The sequence below is a fragment of the Diabrotica virgifera genome, chromosome 10 (assembly GCF_917563875.1).
Source record: "Diabrotica virgifera virgifera chromosome 10, PGI_DIABVI_V3a".
NCBI classification, from domain to species: Eukaryota; Metazoa; Arthropoda; class Insecta; order Coleoptera; family Chrysomelidae; genus Diabrotica; species Diabrotica virgifera.
The window spans coordinates 71,070,730-71,085,370 of record NC_065452.1 but is presented as its reverse complement, the minus strand read 5'-3'; the positions used below and the strand labels follow the sequence as shown (position 1 = coordinate 71,085,370).

Sequence of the window (14,641 nt, the reverse complement as noted above, 5' to 3'; positions counted from 1 at the left end):
AACTACCTTTATATTTCAAAATATCAAAAAAATTTATTATGAAAAGTTATTTGTAATTAAAAACCATATTCAAATATGCAATAACAGTCTTCTACGTGAAAAAAAAAATTTCTGAGATTTTCCTAAATTACCGATTCCGAACATCATTTTTATTTATTAGACATGTAATAACTCTTTTATTAATAATTTTAGGAAAAAACTTATTCTTCATAAAAATCTGTGCATGGTCTAAACATCAAGATAAAACCATCAGTTTTCCAAGTTTGTTAATTTTATACGAGGTGTGTCAAATAATATGAATTTAGAACGAATATAGAAAGAATTCTTTCTAAATTCATATTATTTGACACACCTCGTATAAAATTAACAAACTTGGATAACTGATGGTTGCATCTGGAGCTTTAGATCATGCACAGATTTTTATGAAGAATAACTTTTTTTCCTAAAATTATTAATAAAAGAGTTATTACAGGTCTAATAAATAAAAAAAAATGATGTTCGGAATCAGTAATTTAGGAAAATCTCAGAAATTTTTTTTTCACATAGAAGGCTGTTATTGCATATTTGAATATGGTTTTTAATTACAAATAACTTTTCATAATCAAATTTTTTGATATTTTGAAATATAAAAGTAGTTTGCTCTTGAGCGAAATTAATATTTTTTGACATACCTCGTATACTGTTGACAAAATTTGATATCTGATGATTTCATCTTAGGTTTTAGACTATGCAGAGCACTTTATAAAGAATTACTTTTTTTCGTAAAATTGATATTAAAAAAGTTTCCCCTATGGTTCCAAGTTACGCAGACACCCTGTATTGCTGTACTCGGTTGTTGGTTGCTTGGTAAGCTGAAGATTTGACCATTTAGACTGCCAAAACCAGTTATTGTGGTCTTAATTATCCAAGGTTCTTGGATTAATGCTATTGCATCCAGTGGCGGCTCGTGGTAATGTAAGGAGGGTGTTCAATTAAGGAATATAATTATAGAAACGGTGAAAAATTTTTGGGGGCCTCACCAAAAGATGTTCTGTAAAATAAAACCTATCTTTGACCTGATTAATCAGGATGTCACACACTTTTTGTTTTGTGCAGAATATGATACCCACTGAATGATGGCGCTTCTTCGGTGGTGAAAGTGGACGATGTAAGTTGCGGATATGTGAAATGGCTTTGTCAAAACTGTTTAAAAATTCGTTTATTTTAACGGCATCCAAAGACCGAGATTGCAATTATAGTTTCATTCTTTGAAAACACTAAACATGGAAAAACAAAACAAAAAATGTAAGTAGTTTGTCACACCGACACAACCACGAAGTTTTTTGTTTCTTATGGCACATTCTTGTACCAAGTTTATCTCCGGCCAAGGTAGTCCATTCTTGTTATAAGAAGTCGATTTTCAAAACTATTTACATTTTCTTTTATAAACTTTACTGAATAAGGCTCCATCCTAAAAAACTACCAATATTGTATAACATTCCCACAACAGAAAATACCAAACTGTGAATCGAAACGCTCCGCCGCACAGTGGTGAATTTCGCCGAAAACCTGGCCAAAATGTAAAAATTTAAGTTTATAGGTATACCCCGAGAAATTTGATATGAACCTTGCTCTGTAGGTTTTTGAGAATCATAAACGGCCGTTAAGGGTAGAACAATACAAGCAGATCATGCATGGGCGCCCACATAAAAAATTTTAGGGAAGGGGCCAGACGTGAAGATGTTGCACATTACATTTTGTATACTTTGGATGACAGTGTATAGTTTAAAGCAACAGAAAAGCTAGGGGGGCAGTGGCCGTGCCCATGGGTATGGGCGCCTATGAGATCATATATTTATATTAGTGTAAAGTTGTGATTGAACGACAGCGGACCGAATAAAAATTAAGTGTGTTATACAATAATATTGGGGCATTGTTTGGTTTTCATTTAGAACTATAGACGTGTATTATTTTGTTAGTTTATAGTGGACGCTATGTCTGGAGGTAAGTGGAGTATTTTATTATACGTTTTAGACTTTTTTTTCGTAAAATAGACTTTGTATACAACATATTTGCACAATATTGGCAATAATTTTCAATCGTTTTAAGTTTTCCCAATTTTAAAAAGGGAAAAGTAAAAAAGTCTACTTTGCTCAGCAAAGCTAATTTGCTTAATAAATAGTAAAAAAATGTATATTTATAAATAATCCTCAAAAAATCATCTGAAGCCAGTTGCATACTTAGCGGAATTTTTCATTTTAATAAAATATAACATGCTGGAGAATTTCTACATTAAGAGATTTTAATGTTATAATATGGTCAGTTAATAAAGTAAGAACAAAATATGAAGCATGTGATCCAGTAAATTTACAGTTTTTTTACGTTTTTTTGTTATTTTTTTGCTTTCTTCTTCTTTTTCTTAATCTTTAAGTCCTTTTACTCTTGTATAATTCTATGTTTTTGCTTCCTTATTTTTATATTTTTTAATATTTTGGTCGTGTGAGCCAAAAATTTTAATTTTTTAAAAATTAAATGCATACACGAAACTTTGTGTTAAGAAGCCACACATTGGTAGGTAATAATTCTAATTATTCGGATCCATTTACAAAACAATTAAGATGTATTAAGAGTTGACCTACCTATTGTTGGCTTCTTAATATAAAGTATCGTTTATGCATTTTATTTTTAAAAAAGGCAAAATTTTTGAACTCGCATGACGAAATTTTTAAAAAATTTAACAATAAGAAAGCAAAACGATAAGCCTATACATAAAGGTAAAAAGACTTAAATATTAAAAAAAAAGAAGAAGAAAGTAAAAAAATAACAAAAAACGGCGGTTCTTGTGTAAAAAAAACTGTAAATTTACTGGATCAGCTGCTTCATATTTTGTTCTTACTTTAATAACTAACCATAACATTAAAGTCCCTTAATGTAGAAATTCTCCAGCATGTTAGTTTTTTAAAATGAAGAATTCAGCTAAGTTTGCAACTTGTTGCAGATGATTTCTTGAGGAGTATTTATATACATATTGAATGATTTATTAAGCAAAAAATCTTTGCTGACCAAAGCTGACTTTTTTACTTTTCCCATTTTAAAACTTGGTAAACAGAAAACGATTGAACATTCTTGACATCATTTTGTAAATATGTTGCAAATAAAGTTTATGCAATAAAAAGAATCTAAAAAGTATATTAAAATACTCCAGTTACCTCCAAAAATAGCATCCATTATAAAATAACAAAATAATACACGTCTATAGTTTTAAACGAAAACCTAACAACGCCTCAATTGTATAACACACTTTAATTTTATTCGGTCCGCTTTCGTTCAATCCCAACTTTACACTAATATAAATATGTGATATGCTTGTATTGTTCTACCCGTAACGGCCGTTTATGATCCTCCGAAATCTACAGAGCAAGATTCATATAAAATTTCTCGGAATATATAAACTTAAATTTTTGCATTTTGGCCATGTTTTCGGCAAAATTCACCACTGTGCGCCGGTCTTTGTGTGCACCGCACAAATTCTCAATGAGGTAGGCGAATCGCTGGTCTCACGGATAAGATCTCCCTTTCTTCTACAGTGATACTGTTATTGTATAGTGGCTGAGTTCAATTTGAATTCTGCACCTGCATCAATCTAGCAGTGTAGTACAAATAAATTATATGATTAATAAATAAATTTATATGTTAATGATATGTACTATGATATTTATGAGATTTTTAAAAAACTGTATTTTAATGAAATTTTATTGGGTGTTCACTGCACAAGTGAACCAATGGAGAAACCGCCCCTGATTGCATCCTCCTTTACATCCAGTGTCGCGGTTGCCACCTTTTTGTGCTGGAGATTGCATGGAATAATAGTTACCTTTTTCACGACGTCCTTGCCCATGGCGAATGTGTTGTGCTGGTTCTTTTAGGCGTCCATTTCCTCGTCACTTGAGGTGACGGCAGCCTTAGTCATTTCGGCGCTTCCTCTGCAGGGTTCGTCGACCACCATCTCATGGTCGTCGTCCTGCTGTGGAACCATGGGTGTCTCAGTCTCAGTGGCCGTATCCGGCTGCCGAGTATTTGAGGTCCCTGGTTCCGAGGAGGTGTCCTCCATTTTTTTGGTGCTTGCTTTTAGAGTCAATGAGGTGAACGCGTAGCTCAGCCTCATTGCACTTTTCTTAAGGACAACTATGTCCTCGTCTCCGATTCCGAAGACGAACAGGTGTCCGTTTGGATCGGTTTTTGCCTCATGGTGAAAGGTGCACGATCTCGCAACTGACACATCAGGATTTTGCGCCGTTAGCCTCCGCAGCACTCTTTCTGGGTCATCGGAAGTGTAAGTAACATCCTCCGAGATCAATAGAGAGGCTTTGGTAAACTTCGGTAGCTTAGCCTGACTGACAACAGCCAGTGATGCGTCCTCCCACGGTTTGAGGTCATCTATAGCCTTTTTTAGTCACGCAAGCGCCTCGTCGTCGTCACAGACTATTCTGATGATCTCACCAGAATAGGTCCACAACTTAAACGTGGGTGCTTTTGCTTGGCTGTTTGAGGTGGACAAGATTGCTCTGTCCAATTTCTCCATCAGGCTGCATTTGATAAGGTTTTCCCGGTCGGCAGTAACCTTGCCGTACGGGTTATCTATGATAGCTACCCTAAGGTGTGTCACGGCGGCTTCCGCGAAGCTTTGGGAAGGGGCAGTGGCGTTTCCACCTCTGCTTACCTTCTTGTGCTTCTGCGACGTGCCTTCCGTGGAAATGCTTGGGTGAAGGCGCTTCACACTGGTGGCTGTCGGTTCTTGTCCTCTTTTGGAGGTAGAACTGTTGACAGGCTCTGATGCGGGCACCTTCACCTTTGTTTTGGGAGGGGCTGGAGAGTGATGGGTGGCTCCCGTAGGTGCCTTCCCCGTCGGCTCTCTGCCCTTCCTCCTTTTTAGCTCGGCGCCACTAAGTCTATGGCGCTTTTGTCGATTTCCCTGAGGGGATCCTTGTCCAACCTCTGCTTGGGCCCAAGTTTGAGGTGAACATTGCTGTCCATCCTCCACTCCGGCTTCAGACTGAGGTGAACGTTTTTGTCCAGCCTCCGCTTGAGCTGAAACTTGAGGTGAACATTGTTGTCCATCCTCAACCACGGCTTCTAGCTGAGGTGAACGTTTTGGTCCAGCCTCGGAATTTGGTTTTGGTTTTTTCTTTGTTAGTTTGTTTTTGTTGTTTTTTTGAGTCTATAATGTTCCACCCACAAGTAGCTAGGGAAAGGTTGGTCACCCCTGGAAAAGCTCCGCATTACCAGAGGAAAGCTATATGCAATGGGGTTCGCCTGGTACCCCAAGGGGATCGTTCACGACCACGTGTATCCTGTGGCCATCCAGCCATTGGCACGATTACCATCCACCCTAGCTTGGGTAGGTTTGGGGAAGGCTGCTTCTTGGTCGCTGAAGCAGTTCGTCCATTTCTAGTCTTTAGATTACCTAGGAGAAATTCCCAAATACCCTAGAGAACTAAGTGGTGACAGGATCCGATCTAGCAAGGTCGTTTCACATCCTTTCATGCTTCCCATTCATCAGGCCTAGCCCGTTTATAGGGGGTTCCTTATTAGGGAGATCCTATTCATTCACACATGCATACTTGTTCCACTTCCTATGCCAGACTACAGCCCTATCTAAACTGTCAGCTTAAGCCCCCGAACTCACATCAAAATCCTGCAGCCACTATCGGGGGATTGTATTTCCTTATGAGTGAGGCCTGGTAGACCTCACCCTGTCCGCTGAAGGGTTAACTTTTTTCTATATAAACCAAAGCATGGTTAATTTTTAAAATAATGATAAATGTTTATTTCAGTGTGGTAAGATACTGTACCAACTTTATAGAAATGATGTCAAAATGTGGTGTCAAATGTATATTAGTTTTTGATGGCAAAGCCTTACCAGCAAAAGCAGGAGTTAATATTAAAAGAAGCGAAAAAAGAAAAGAATACAAACAAAGATCTGATGAATTACTAGCACTAGGAGACACTGCCCTTTCAGAAAAATACCTACAAAGAAGTATCAGTATCAAACCAGAATTAATATCAGAGGTAATAAATGCATGTCACCAAATGAATGTTGACTGCATTGTTGCTCCATATGAAGCAGATGCTGAATTAGCATATTTATCCAATATTGGTAGGTATGATTGTTTATTTTAATAAACCCTTTATAGTAGAGGCTCCGATATAAGGTCAATTTGCACCGATCTGTTTAATGGATAAAAATTATTGGATACGTAATTTAGCATGTTAACAATTACAAAAAACAAATGTTGCCCGATCTAATCTTGTTCTGACTATAATTAATTAGTAATTAAAAAATCACATTTTTTTATGGATTAAAAAAATCGATCCGGGCAGATATTATTTCAGATTTTTTGGATCATTCTAAACAAAAAAGGTCTTTTGTATTTTTTCTCTAAAGTTGATCGTTTTCGAGTTATAAACAATTTAAAACTGAAAAAAGAACGAAAGATGACAATTTTCAAGGCTCAAAAACACAAGTAAAAAATATCATTTTTGTAATCATCAAGTACATAAATTCAAGTTCAAACATTATCCATTAGGTCTCGATAAGAATTTTACCCATGTTGTATTCTAAAACATATTTTTTTGTTAAAAAGAAAGGTTTCTTATGGGGAGACGGGCATTAACAACTAAAAAACAATGTTTCAGACAGAATGAAATAACTCCAAAAGACTTATCAAGAACTGATAGAATAAGGTTTGAACTTGAATTTAGGCACTTCGTAATTTCAAAAGTGATATTTTATACTTATGTTTTTGAGCCTTCAAAATCGTCGTCTTCCGTTCTTTTTTCAGTTTTAAATTGTTTATAACTAGAAAACGATCAACTTTAAAGAAAAATTACAGAAGACCTTTTTTGATTAGAATGGCCTAAAAAATCTGAAATAATATCTGCCCGGGTCGAATTTTTTTTTATTTATAAAAAATGTCATTTTTTAATTATTAATTGATTATAGTTAGAACAAGATTATATCGGGCAACCCTTGTTTTTTGTAATTGTTAACATGCTAAATTACATATACAATATTTTTTATCCATTAAACAAACCAGTGCAAATCGACCTTATATCGTATCTTACTGCCTTACTAATAAAGCACTCGTATTCTAAGGTGATTCAGAATTTACATATATCTAGAATAGTTATTCTAAGTATAAGGTAGATATAGTACGAAAATAATTTGTTACTGATAAACTCGGTATAAGTTAGATATTCTCGTGCACCTTAGGGTAAAACGAGTAACTGATTATATATATAATATATATATATATAGAAAGAAATTTAGGATATTGGGTTATGCAGCAAATGAAAAGTGTACTCTTTCAAGTTTCTTTAATCCAAGCTTTCGGTTATGATTATAACCATCATCAGGGTGCTACAATGATATTTTTTCTATGTAAAAGAATATGAAAACATGTATGAATAAATAGTACTTACAAACTTATTGAGGATATTTCAAATGTGATGTCATTGAGGAGAAATGAGATGCAACTTGATCAATGGTCATGCCGATGCCTCGAATCCAACAAAATTTAATTTAATAAGCGGGGTGGTTTGTATTATATCACCATTGCAGGAACGACCAATGAGCAAAGGTTAAGTTGTTATGAAGTATCACCCGGTGACGGGTTTGGCATGACATTTGAAATATCAACAAGACTTTTTAAAAAAGAAGAGTAAAAGAACATTAAGGGTCAATGGTAAATATAAAATAATATTAAAATTTATAAATAATAGTAAGACACTATCATAAAACGATTATAAAATTAAATTAGGCTAAGAATTTTAAAAAATTGACATACACAACATATAGAATTAAAATTTGTTAAAATTGCGGTTAAATTGAGTAACAACAATATTGATTAAAATTGAATTTAAAATTATTTGTACAAATTATAATGTTGATGACAGTTCAGAGTCTCTAGAATGGGAGTTAGGAGATGACTCACGATTATCTAAATAGAGTAAGTAGGAAAACATTTCATTGAGGTGGCCTATATCAGTACGATGGTTCATCGAATTTGGATTTTTGTTTATGTGGACCATTTCCAAAAATAGCCTCATAGCCTGAACTATAGTTCGTACCATAAACATGCTATGAAAATCAATTTAATATTTATAATTTAAATCAATTTTATAATTTTAATCAATATTGTTGTTACTCAATTTAACCGCAATTTTAACAAATTTTAATTCTATATGTTGTGTATGTCAATTTTTTAAAATTCTTAGCCTAATTTAATTTTATAATCGTTTTATGATAGTGTCTTACTATTATTTATAAATTTTAATATTATTTTATATTTACCATTGACCCTTAATGTTCTTTTACTCTTCTTTTTTAAAAAGTCTTGTTGATATTTCAAATGTCATGCCAAACCCGTCACCGGGTGATACTTCATAACAACTTAACCTTTGCTCATTGGTCGTTCCTGCAATGGTGATATAATACAAACCACCCCGCTTATTAAATTAAATTTTGTTGGATTCGAGGCATCGGCATGACCATTGATCAAGTTGCATCTCATTTCTCCTCAATGACATCACATTTGAAATATCCTCAATAAGTTTGTAAGTACTATTTATTCATACATGTTTTCATATTCTTTTACATAGAAAAAATATCATTGTAGCACCCTGATGATGGTTATAATCATAACCGAAAGCTTGGATTAAAGAAACTTGAAAGAGTACACTTTTCATTTGCTGCATAACCCAATATCCTAAATTTCTTTCTATTTACTGTCAGCAAAGACTTCTTGTCTTCTTATATATATATATATATATATATATATATATATATATATATATATATATATATGTATATATATATATATATATATATATATGTATATATATATATATGTATATATATATATATATATATATATACCCCACCATGTTTCACTCTTCCATTCATTGACATTTTTCATATGTTAGGTCGTCCGACCGACATAGCTCCACAGTATATGGAGGAGCGAAAGAAATCAATGTAAATCGATTTAATTTATCATATTTCACCTTTCTACAACTTTTTAGAGGGACGACTTATTATGGTTTTTTTAACATTTTGTATAATTTAGTTTGAGACATGACCGAGAGTTGCGGCGGCGCCACCGCTCTACGTATATTGACTGCAGTATACGAAATGTAGGTATTTCCGATGGTAGGTCTTCCGCTGAATATATGTTTATATTTTTACATAGCATAGGTATTCCGCAAATCGGGCAACACTGCATGCAATTAAATCTACGTTAGGAATATTCGACTGTTGGTCTCTCGCGTCGTTTATCGTCTAATATCTTGAAGTATTAGCACCGTTTATTTATGACTACGTATATAGTGGTTTCATAAATAAATGCGTGTATAATTTTTCAGTGTTTTTCTATTTTTGATGTTTTTTGTTTCTGTTTTTTTTGGTTTTGTTATTTTTTTCCATTGTTTATTAAACTATGTTTATTTGTGTGTTCATTCTAGTTTTTCAGTGGATTTAGTAGTTATTTTTTATATTTGTTTTATTTTGTTTAATCTTACATTTGATTTAGATGTGTGTACATATAATTCTATAATATAGATCAAAACATACATTTCGCTATTCTTACTATTATATTAATTAAAATTAATATAGTGAGTTTTAGTCCACGACAAACGCATGGACATTTTAATTCCAATTATATTTATGTAATGTATTATCGTTTATTAGTAAATATACCTGTATTTTAATAATTAATACATACATACATAATCGATTGCCTCTTATACCCAAGGTTATATGCTGCTCTCTGCAAATTTCCCACTTCTTCCTATCTGCTGCTAAAACTTTTTCTTCTTTCCACGATGTTCCTCTTTTCTCCAGTATTTCGTTTACATTAGTGTTCCAGCTTTTGCTTGGTGTACCCCTCGTGCTCTTATCCACTGCTTTGGCCTCCCATGCCATTTCCACTTCTATGTAACCAGTCATTCTTATCATGTGTCCAGCCCATTTAACGGCTTTTCTTCAATTTTTTCGTTGAACGATTTTACCTGTAGTTCATGTCTTATATCTTCGTTTCTTCTTTTGTCTAATCTTCTTGCTCCCACCACTATTCTAAACTATCTCATTTTTGTAGCTTGTAATCTTTTTCTTTGTCTGTCGTTCAGTACCAAGTTTTCTGCCCCGTATATTTTAATTGTCTGTATAATTAATAATATTAAATATATCGTGTATATTTATCTATCAACGGTATTATTTATATTATTTTAAAGTGCGCATGCTCCACTTGTCGTGGACTAGTCCTTGACTGTCTCCGCGAACACACTTAATAGTACGGGATCCGAATAGGAGGTCGAAATGTACCCATCTGCTTGCCGGATGAAACATTTTTTTTATTAAATTTCATACATAGACAAACACGACCAGCATGGGTTGCCTATCAAAATCGTGTCATAGCTATCCAGTAGGGGTTGAAATCAACATTTTAAGCACACTTTTTTGAATTTTTTTTGAAAGTATGAGAGAATAATTTTATTTTTAAATTAAATAAGCATATTAAGTATAATTCGAAAACTATTTAAAAAAAATTCAAGAAAAAATATTGAAAAATAAGCCAACGGTGGACATCCGAATTTATGTTGTTCTGAAGCTATTTCCTTGTGGCATTTTTATAATTAACTATTTTCTATGGGAAATAAGCCACAATTTTACTAAAAAAATGAATTTATTAACGTTTCGAAGCCCAAATCGGGTTTCGTTGTCAAAATATAAAATACTTCTAAAATAAACAAAAATGTTTTTGCTAAGTAAAAAAATTCTTCTAATAATTTATTTAATCTGACTCATTTATATTGGCAATTCAGACGTATATTATACATTTTAAAGTAGAAGACTTTAAAGTGATATCGCCAATATTTATGAGTTGCGTTCCTGGGACGACTTTACTAAAAGATAGTTCATTCGATAAATAGGGATTGATTTCATGTAATTGTTTAGAAGTATTTTGTATTTTGACAACGAAACCCGATTTGGGCTTCGAAACGTTAATAAATTCATTTTTTTAGTAAAATTGTGGCTTATTTCCCATAGAAAATAGTTAATCAGAATTTATCATTGGATCATGGTAGACAAAAAATTCAAAAAGATTTTATTAGCTTATGACTTCTCGAGGTAACGCTGTCAAGTTTCTTTTAGTTTTAATGATCTTTGACTTTTTAGTATCACTCAGAATTCAAAACAATGAAATTTTTTACAGAAAAAAGGGTGAAAATCAACATATTCATTATTGTTAAACAAAATATAAGCATAAAACAAAGTGTATTACGATATCTCGACAGTGTTACCTAAAGGAATGTCTAACGAAAATATGTACAAAATTCCAGGTGAGTTGGTCAAGTGGTTTTTGAGTTACAATGTCTAAAAGTCTTTGAAAATAGCAGTTTTGAGAAAAACGCTTTTAAAGTATTGTCAACTTTTATTTTCATTTTTTTTTTGTCTGTCAAATCATAAAGTGATGCAAACCGGAATGTTTTTGAATCGCCGGGTAATTTACAAAAGAAAATGAGAACAGTTGTTGACCGTTTCACACTAAGCTCAAGCGCGCTGGCGCGAAGATACTGCAAACCGAGTCGAAGGTAGGAAGATAGTGTTGAATATCCCTATCTTCGACTCGCTTTGCAGCAGGTTCGCGTCAGCACGCTTGAACGTAAGAACAACGGTCAGCAGGTGTTCTCATTTTCTTTTGTAAATTACTCCGCGATTCAAAAAGATATTCCGGTGTACATCATTTGACGATTTGACAGACAAAAAAGAAATTGAAAATAAAAGTTGACAATACTTTAAACGCCTTTTCCTCAAAACTACTTTTTTCAAAGGCTGTAGACATTGCAACTCAAGAACTACTTGACCGACCCACCTGGAATTGCGTATATATTTTCTTTAGACATTCCTTGAGGTAACGCTGTCGACATATTTTTGCTTTATGCTTATTATTTAACAATAATAAATATGTTGATTTTCGCCCTTTTTTGTGCAAAAAACTACGCCCTCCCCCTTAGGGATTGCTATGACACGATCTTGATAGACAACTCATGCTGGTCGAGTTTGTCTATATATGAAATTTAATAAAAAAAATGTTTCATCCGGCAAGCAGATGGTTCTACCTCCTATTCGGATCTTAGACTATATGTATGTATAACAAATTTAATCAAAAATGGCAAATAAATATTACATATTAACGTCAAATATTTCAAATGTGTATATGTTTAATGCCAAATTGTGGAGTCATGCACGGAGCGAATAGTTAATTTAATGTATATTTTTTTTCGGCGAGTACCTACTCAAATCTAAGCGTTCAAGCTTAAATAACGAGAAAACGGTGCATTTTTTAACATACACTTACTTAACACTTGTCAAAGTACTTTGAAATACCTATTAACTGAGCTACAGAAGAAGTTGATAGCATCCAAATTTATGTTCCAAACATTTTTCCAAGCAAATGTTATTGTTTTTTTTCATAACTCCGTTAATTTTTATTATATCAACTTGATCCAAAAACCATTGAAAGGCAATTTTAATAGCTATAAAATTTTATTAAATTTAAATACATTTTTTAAGATAAAATGATTAATTAAAGGGCCCCGGTTACATGGTTTTCGCAGTAAAATTTAGGCTTCAAGTGTTTCTGTCTCGGTTATTTTGTATCCTTCAAAAATAAAAAAAGACAAGTAAAATCTTTGCTAACAAAGAAACATAAATTTCGTTCTGTGTCAAAAAAAAAACTCTATACAAAATTTATGATGTCATTACTTATGCCAAAAATAAAAAAGTCGCATAGGGATTACTAAATATTTTAATTTTTGTGGAAATGGCGTCTGTTTTATTTTTCACTTTTTCCTAAAAAATCGAAAGGTTATTCTATTAAAAGTTTTTTTCAAGTAAGTAATTTATTAGATGTTTAATAATTAATTTTATTCATTTTAAGTTCAATTTTCTCTTAAGGCTGGAAGATGAGTAGGTTTTCTTGAGAGGGGGTTGTAGCTCAATAATCAAAATGCGCGAATTTTAAGAGTTTAATCTTATACTTTATATGCTATACGAATTATATCTGCGGTACGATAAATATTTTAATCTTTTTCAACGTTTTTCTCTTTGTTGAATCGATTAAAGGGTTGTTTGGGGGGCTAAGACAACGATGACAAGACTACGATGATATCTGTTACATGACAAGAAAGCTAATAGAGGAATATAGGAAATGGAGAATAGAGATCAAAGAGACAAATATATGAATATCGATGGAACGCAGCAGGACTTGCTACTAGACGGAGGAGAAACAATTAGTAAATGTAACGATTATAAATACCTGGAGCTAAAACCACGAAAATCACGAACACTGGACGGAGCCATTAAAAACGGAATATTCAGGGCAGGAAAGCAATTACGCTTTTAAACTCAGTACTCTCGGACAAGCAGATAAACAATCAAAACAAGAAATAGATCTATAACGCCATAGTATAAAGCATTATAACGTACAGCTGCACAGTATGGCATATGAAGGAAAAATCCAAACAAATGTTAGAGGTCACCGAAATGGATTTCTGGAAGATCAAGAAGAGAACATGTCACCAATGAACGGATACGAGAAATAATGAAGGTCACACATACAATAAATGAGGAAATCAACTAAATATAACTAAGATGGTTTGGTCACGTACAAAGAATGGATGAGGATAGAATCCCAAAACAAGTACAAAACTCTCATATATAGCTCGTAATTTATCGCAGTTGTTTTTTAATTTGTGCAAAGTGGGGGGACCAGCCAAATAGGGGTATGACAAATACCTACCACAAGAATAAAGAGAACTTATGAATAAAAAACTGATGATGTTTTCTAATAGAATCTTACGAGCTTCCAGGATCTGATTATAATACACATATTTATAAATAGAATAGATGCCTACATTCTTTATAAGTATGGATTTTTCTAGTTGAAGAATTAATGTTTTATCAATGGCTGCGTTCGGACGACCACAGCGGCTGGACAGCTGAGCCAGCAGTAGCTGTCACACGTCATCGCTGGAAGTCAGCCGCTGAGAGATTTACTAAGCTTTTCCTATCACGGCTGGATACAACCACTCAGCCGATTTCTGCTGACAGCCAGCCGCTATGGTCGTCCGAACGCACCCAATAACTTTAAGATTCCAAACTCGTTTTAGGGCAAATGCTGAAGTAAAACATAATTTACTAAAATATCTTTGTTATGTTGATTCAAATTTACGGAACCCGAGTTAAATAACAAAAGAATAAACAAAATTTACACCTTACAGACATTAATATTATTTTAGAAATCGACTTTTTCATTAACGAAAGTAGGTACATAACGCAATTAAACTAATACAAAATATACCTATAACATTTTAAAAACAGATAATAGTATATTTATAATAATTATTATCAGATTCACCACAAGTATTAATTTCATATAAATGTTAACCCGGGAGTAGTCGCGCTCACTTCTGTAACGTCGATAATCGCGTGAGAGATTCTATCTCAAAATAAGAATTTAAAACAAATTTTTATTTTGTACTATTTTTATCTACTTTTTATACTGAAAATATATATTTCTAACAATTTTATTAAAAAAAC

The 14,641-nt window shown here is 33.1% G+C and overlaps 1 protein-coding gene across 1 annotated transcript in view; it reads left to right on the top strand.

The window, feature by feature from the left end:
• The window catches only part of LOC114345679 (exonuclease 1), a 110,722-nt gene that overhangs the window by 14,296 nt on the left and 81,785 nt on the right, over positions 1–14,641 (top strand). The window contains exon 2 of the mRNA XM_050663487.1: positions 5,814–6,136. Within this exon, the coding sequence (XP_050519444.1) occupies positions 5,814–6,136 (323 nt within the window). The remainder of the gene's footprint in view (positions 1–5,813; positions 6,137–14,641) is intronic.